At 50.0% G+C, this 2,070-nt stretch overlaps 1 protein-coding gene across 1 annotated transcript; it reads left to right on the forward strand.

Annotated features, from left to right (window-relative positions):
• Positions 1-637: 637 nt before the first annotated feature.
• LOC137838518 (uncharacterized) lies at positions 638-1,135 on the forward strand. Its single transcript, XM_068647764.1, has one exon. It carries the CDS (start codon positions 638-640, stop codon positions 1,133-1,135), a length of 498 nt encoding a protein of 165 aa, XP_068503865.1.
• The last annotated feature ends 935 nt before the right edge of the window (positions 1,136-2,070 follow it).

The following is a 2,070-nucleotide window of genomic DNA, read 5'->3' on the forward strand; positions in this document are numbered from 1 at the left end:
ACGTGGATGACATGGTCGTCACCTCCCAGCAGAAGGAACAACATGTAACCGACCTGGAAGAGCTATTCACCACAATAGCAAAGTACAGGTTGAAGCTGAACCTAGAGAAGTGCGTGTTCGGGGTTGAGGCAGGCAAGTTCTTGGGTTTCCTACTCACTGAACGCGGGATAGAGGCAAATCCTGAGAAGTGCGTCGCGATAATAGCCATGAGGAGCCTGATCTCGGTGAAAGAGGTGCAGCAGTTGACAGGTCGAATGGTCGCTCTGTCTAGATTCGTATCGGCAGGAGGAGACAAGGGGCACCTTACTTCTAGTGCCTCAAGATAAACAACAGGTTCGTGTGGACCCGGGAGTGCGAAGAGGCATTTGTGAAGTTGAAGGAGTACTTGGCCAACCCACCGATGTTGTGTAAGCCAAAGCCAGGTACCCCGCTCCACCTATACTTCGCAGTCACAGAGAAGGCGATCAGTTTGGTCCTATTGCAAGAACAGGACCAAGTATAGAGGTCAATCTATTTCGTCAGCAAGGTGTTGCAAGGGCCGGAGGTGAGATACTAGGCCTTAGAAAAGGCAGCTCTGGCATTAATATTCTCAGCACGAAGACTCCGCCACTACTTCTAGAGCTTCACCGTGATAGTGATGACAGACCTTCCAATTCGCAAGGTCTTACAAAAGCCAGATGTGGCAGGCAGAATGGTGCGATGGGCAGTAGAGCTGTCTGAGTCTGACGTACAGTATGAGCCTAGAGGCCCCATCAAGGGTCAGATTTACGCTGACTTTGTAGTAGAGCTCTCCTCAGCAACCACGCACCAAGAAGGAGCAGGTTTCAGATGGGTGCTTTCTGTAGATGGTTCCTCTAACCAACAAGGTAGTAGGGCTGGTGTCATCTTGGAAGGACCAGATGGGTTGCTGATTGAGCAGGCCCTACGGTTTGCTTCCAAGGACAGTAACAATCAAGGAGAATATGAGGCCCTGATCGCTGGAATGTTGTTGGCCAAGGAGATGGGAGTGAAGGGGTTGCTGGCAAAGAGTGACTCTTTGTTAGTTACAGGTCAAGACACGGGGGAGTACCAAGCTAAAGACCCTCAGATGGCCGCATACCTAGAATACATCCAAGTTCTAAAGGAGTCGTTCTAGTTAGTCCACGTACCCAGAGAACAGAATGCCCGAGCCGACTTGCTTGCAAAGCTTGCCAGTTCGGGCAAGGGGGTAGGCAGAGGACAGTGATTCAGGAAACCCTGAAGGCACCTCAAAACGTGGCAGAAGTCCAACAGGTTAGCACATCAGAAGGGATGAGGAGGAGTCATCGGTCATTAACACAGGAGACGGCGAAAACACCCAGAATAAGCAGGTACTCGGTTGTTGGGGAGACAGCGTCGCAAATTTACTAAGTCGAATCAGGAGAAACCTGGATGACAGCCTACCAACGCTACTTGGCTGATGAAGTACTTCCGCTAGAACCTGTAGAAGCTCGAAAAATCAAGAAAAATTCGAGCAAGTACACCCTGATCGATGGGAATTTGTTCAGGCATGGATTAACCCATCCTATTCTGGTATGTGTAGATGGTGAACAATACACGCGCATCATGGCAGAACTACATGAAGGGATATGCGGTAGCCACATCAGTGGTCGATCTCTCTCATCAAAGGCCATTCGTGCAGGGTATTACTGGCCAACCATGAGGGAGGATTGCACGAGGTACGCCTAGCGGTGCAAGCAGTGCGAACAACATGCTGATTGGCACAAGGCACCCCAGAGGAGTTGAGATCTATCTACAGCTCACGGCCATATCATACCTGGGGATCGATATTTTGGGGCCTTTTCCTTTGGCAGTACGGCAGATAAAGTACCTCGTGGTTGCCATAGAATATTTCACGAAGTGGATCGAGGCTAAGCCCGTGGCACAAATCACAACCTATAAGGTCCAGCACTTCGTGTGGAAGAACATAGTGTGCCGCTTTGGTATCTTGAAGAGGTTGGTATCCGACAACGGCACCCAGTTTGCAAGCCAGCAATTAGGCAAGCTATGTACAGAGCTGGAAGTGAAACAGGTGTTCGCGTCAGTAAAACA

The sequence above is a fragment of the Phaseolus vulgaris genome, chromosome 4 (genome assembly GCF_000499845.2).
Source record: "Phaseolus vulgaris cultivar G19833 chromosome 4, P. vulgaris v2.0, whole genome shotgun sequence".
Taxonomy (NCBI): Eukaryota; Viridiplantae; Streptophyta; class Magnoliopsida; order Fabales; family Fabaceae; genus Phaseolus; species Phaseolus vulgaris.